This window comes from Quercus lobata, chromosome 2 (assembly GCF_001633185.2).
Source record: "Quercus lobata isolate SW786 chromosome 2, ValleyOak3.0 Primary Assembly, whole genome shotgun sequence".
NCBI lineage: Eukaryota > Viridiplantae > Streptophyta > Magnoliopsida > Fagales > Fagaceae > Quercus > Quercus lobata.
Window position 1 is genome coordinate 20,547,726 of NC_044905.1, and position 5,013 is coordinate 20,552,738.

Genomic DNA, 5,013 nt, shown 5'->3' on the forward strand with positions numbered 1-5,013 from the left:
TAAAGAAAAATCTCCTTATTTTTCTTTACTCTCACACACACTCTCTTTGTGTCTTCTCGAAGGTGGCAACACTTTGCTCTTTCTTCCTTGCAGGCTATCTCATCAAAGGCAGTAGCTCTTTACTCTCTCCTTCTTGGCTATCTTTTCGAAAGTGGCAATACCTTGCTCTCTCCTTCCTCTTGCGTTCCTCTTAAGTGAAAATCCATTTTTTCTCTCTTGGTTTCATGCTTTATTTTCCCTCTTCCCATAAGGAGGAACCTTGGGCCAAAGCTGTCAAATTCGTTGTAGTACTGTCTATTTATAAGACTCTTTTCATATTTCCTCTTGGACTAGAAATACATTACCTCTTTAATAAGGAATAGACAAACTTTCCTCCCACACCAAGGAATAATATTTTCTTCCATAATAAAGAAACTCAAATTAATTTTTCCTTTTTCAATTAAAAAACCTAATTGACTTTCCAAATCACAATCAGAATATGAGACAATTTCCCAATCGCGTGATACTTAAAGAAAATATATACCACAAATTCATTCAAAGTTCAAACACGCTATCACGGGAATCTTTGTACCATGAACATCAGACAAACATACAAAACGATGATGAAAACTAGAAGGAAATAAAGAGAAGCTGACAGCAATCTTGAATTCTTGTATAAATTAGAGAATATAGAAAAGTATGGCAAGAGGAAGCTACCAATGAGGGTAGTTTTGTTCGTGATATAGGTGGCTGACACTTTTGGAGACGTACCATGACGAAAACATGCTCAAACGTCACGAAAAAAAAAACATTTGTCGCATATATACTACAATATGAGGTAGGTTTTTACACGGTTTGGGGAATAGGGAAAAGTCAAATGCTTGCTTATAAATAATGAAATAATTCATCTTTGACAGAGAAATTATTATCTCTTTTAGGCAATTCGTAATAACCTAGAAAAAAAAATTGAGATAATAAATAAATTAACCTTTCCTATACATGTATGCAAAAATAGCATTGTTTAGATCACAATTTATTATCTTAACAAATTGTGAAAAAAATTATGTGATTTTTTTTTTGCTGAATGTGATTTTAGCATTACTTGGCACGAAATTCATGTTGGTGTATATAACATGATTTCCCTTCATCCAATATATATAAAACATGATTTCCCTATGTTGCGTGACACTCGCATTCTTCAAAATTTGAGAGTTATCTTTAAAACAAATTTAAATAAAACGGAGCGGGAGCCATTTGACTGAATCTGACAATGTTTACTTGCTCGATCATTGTGACAAAGGAAAGCAAATAGAAATAGCATGCATGTGGAAAATCTGTCATAATCACAAACCAAACAATATTTTGCTTCTTCACTTGTTCACACTCTTGAGCCCAACCCATTATAAATAGGTGCCTGGCTAGACAATCTTTAATTAGAAAGAGACGCAACTAAAACCTCACATACTCCAACAAAAGAAAGAAGAAAAAACACATTCACACTGCTCTCTCTCATTTCAAAGTAAAACATTGCAGTTTTACCAGCAAATAGCAATTTTCCTCTACCCTGAAGAGATCATGTACTCTGAGTTAAAAGCCAGTGAATCATCTATACTTATAAGTCATGACCAAGAATGGGTCATACAGATAAGTCGAGCCCTAGAGGAAGGCCTTCAAGACAATGATGAAGGTGTTCCTGTTAGCATCTTTAGCGTACCCAAAACCCTACTCTCTTTCAAACCGGAAGCATACATTCCACAACTTGTAGCCCTTGGCCCATACCATCACCACCGGCTTGAACTCCTCGAGATGGAACGCTACAAGCTCACTTCAGCAATGAGATTGCAAAAGAAACTCAAAGAAATCAAATTCCGCGACTTGGTTAACCAAATTGCGGAAAGTGATAGCTGCATCCGTGCTTCTTATCATAGGTTCTTGGAATTCGACCAAGAAACACTCTCTTGGATGTTGTCCATTGATGCTTCCTTCTTGTTGGAGTACCTCCAAACCTACTCCACAAAAATGGAAGACTCGCTTATGCGAATAACTTCTAAGATGGCGCATTTGATCGACCACACGCATAGGAAAACGGCACACCATGCAGTGCTAAGGGATATTATTATGCTAGAAAACCAAATCCCTTTATTTTTGCTCAGGGAAGTCCACAGCTTTTATCCCTGTGAAGATCAGGACGAAGTATTAGCAACAATGCTAATTGGTTTTTGCAAACATCTGTCACCCATAGAGTGCATCAATGAGCAACATTTCAAAGAAGTATGTTTCACCAAATCCCATTTGCTAGAGCTTCTCTACTACATGGTTGCACCGAAATTGCAACTTGTAGCTGATAATTCTGAGCAGGAAAAGCCAAAAGAAGACAGAGAGATTGGCTACTTCCAATCCATCTTGAAAGCACTATGTTATATTAACTTGGCCCCGCTCCGCCTTCTCATCAAGATTTTCAATTCAAAGGCAGTGAAGCTTTTAGTTACACTGCCATTTATAATCATCTCCTATCTATTGAAGCTGAAGAACAAGAGTGATATAACCAATCTCATCTCGTCAGCTGAGGCTGTGGCCGAAGATGCGCAAAGCGCATCTAATGAGATGAAAGATGAAAGTCCTTTAGTAGAAGAGATTGCAATTCCTAGCGTGACACAGCTTCATAAAAATGGTGTTAAATTTCGTCCATCAAAGGGTGGCTTGGGGACTATTAATTTTGACAAATGTTCAGGTACATTTTACCTTCCAGTAATTCATTTGGATGGCAACTCTGAGGTTGTTTTAAGGAACCTCGTCGCCTATGAGGCGTGTATTGCACCGGACGTGATGGTTTTTACACGCTACACGGAATTGATGAATGGAATTATTGATACTGAGGAGGACGTGAAGGTTCTTCGAGAGGCCGGGATCATCTTGAACCGGCTCAAAAGCGATGAAGAAGTAGCGATGCTTTGGAATGGAATGACCAAGTCTGTGAGGGTAACAAAAGTTCCAATTCTAGACAAGGCCATTGAAGCTGCAAATGCTTGTTATTCGGGGTGTTGGAGGAACAGGATGACTGGTTTCATGAAGAAGTATATCTTTGGTTCATGGCCTAGTCTTACATTTTTAGCAGCTAACATTCTAATATTGCTGTCTACTCTGCAGGCTGCTTGTTCTATGTACAATTGTTCCAAATTGTTGGCCAACCTATGAATTTTTTCACTCTGTTGTTGCCTAGTGTATTTGACTGGCTGCATGTGAGCAACATGTGTTACCAATTCCTATTGTATTCACTAAAAATTAAATATATATATTAAAAAAAAAAATCATTCCTTTTGAAAATAAGACCTCTAGTATATATACCATATGAGAATTTTCTTATAGTTATTGTCACCAAAATGTTCACGGCCAAAGCCAGGGTGCGAGATGCCCCCCATTGACTCCTTAAAAGACTTTATAGTTGCTAATATTCAGGAACTTTCATAAATGTTTTTGGTAAAAAACCAAAAACCCTTCCCATATTTGTATATATAAACTTCCTTGACACCGAAAAATATGGAAAAAAGATTTCCTAACTCATGCCATTTTTTTTGTGAAATCTTGTCATCAGGGCTATCAACATATTGTACTTATATCTCAAAAAAATGTCACCCGTTTATAAAAGAGAGAAAATTCACAACACTTTTAGTGTTTATCATTTATTAATTTTTCACACCATTTTTTTTAAAAATTTATAGTCACTGCTTTTCAACTAATGTGGCTTATATTTTACACAAAATTATTATTATTATTATTATTAAAAAGCCTCCAACGTTTTTTTTTTTCTTTCTTCTCCATATCTTGACATTTCAATTTCAAACTCTAAATTTTGTTATAAATCCAAAATTTAAATAAATCACATTCATTAACACATCAATTTATAAGCTTTATATAGAAAATTTTGTAGTACTTTTAGCAATTTTCAATTTTAATTACTTTGAAGCCAATTTTTTTAAAAACAATCATTGTAGTGCAATGTGTATACAACGTTGCATGTATGTTGTTATATATACTTTTAAAATGAATTTATTTTCTCAATTTATTTTTTGGAATTAAATTAGATGTCTAAACTTAATATATTTAAATCAATCTTTTACTTCAATCGTTAAAAACTATGAATTAATTTTTTTGTTTTTATTTTATTTTAATGATATGCAATATATACACTTGTAGTTAAGCGTAATAATGAGTCTAGATCAAAATCTATTTGAAACTATGTAGATTTTGTATGAAAATTACACATTTGTTTACCATTGTTTTTTTTTTTTTAGTATCGATTAATATATTTTAGGTTTTTATTTTTTTGTTATTATATTGCCTTTTAATTTGCCCCTCAAAGTGAAATCTTGGTTCCACCCCTGACTTTAAGTAAAACTTTATTTTTTGTTTTAAAGAAAGTAAAATAAAATACTACTCCCTTTAAATCCTAATTATTAAAAGAAATTATAAGAATAATTCATTAATTATTTTATGATATATTATAACCCTTATAAAAAAAAAAAGGTTTTACACGATGTGTATTAATGATGTAATTTAGAGTATTTTTTATTTATAAGATTTATTTTATTATTAAATATTAATTATATTATTAAAATACTTTCTTTAAAATTATATATTACTCTTAATCGTCAAGTCATGCATTGCACATAAATAATTTTATATAAAGTGTGTGTTTGGTTTCACGTTTGCAAGTGTCCACGTTTTCACTTTTCAGCGTTTTTTTTTTTTTTTTTTTTTTTTTTTTTTTTTTCACGCCTTTTAGGGAGACAATTAGCACTGTTCACGTACTGTAGCAACATTGTTTACGCACTGTTCATAGGATTTATAGCCACTTTATTAAAAAAAATATTAAAAATGAGTCACACGGTACTATTCACACATTTAAAAATTATTTTGCTATAGTGTTTTCAGTTTCAGCAAAAATAAGTTGTATCCCATGCATCACTTTCTTTCTCTAGAGTCTCGAGCATTTTTTTTCTTCTTTGCAAGCAAACATAAATTGGGTGCTTATTT

At 33.1% G+C, this 5,013-nt stretch overlaps 1 protein-coding gene across 1 annotated transcript; it reads left to right on the forward strand.

Annotated features, from left to right (window-relative positions):
- Positions 1-1,480: 1,480 nt before the first annotated feature.
- On the forward strand, positions 1,481-3,174 carry LOC115960925 (putative UPF0481 protein At3g02645). The gene has a single exon (XM_031079954.1). The coding sequence runs from the start codon at positions 1,555-1,557 to the stop codon at positions 3,172-3,174; it is 1,620 nt and encodes a 539-aa protein (XP_030935814.1). The 5' UTR covers positions 1,481-1,554.
- The last annotated feature ends 1,839 nt before the right edge of the window (positions 3,175-5,013 follow it).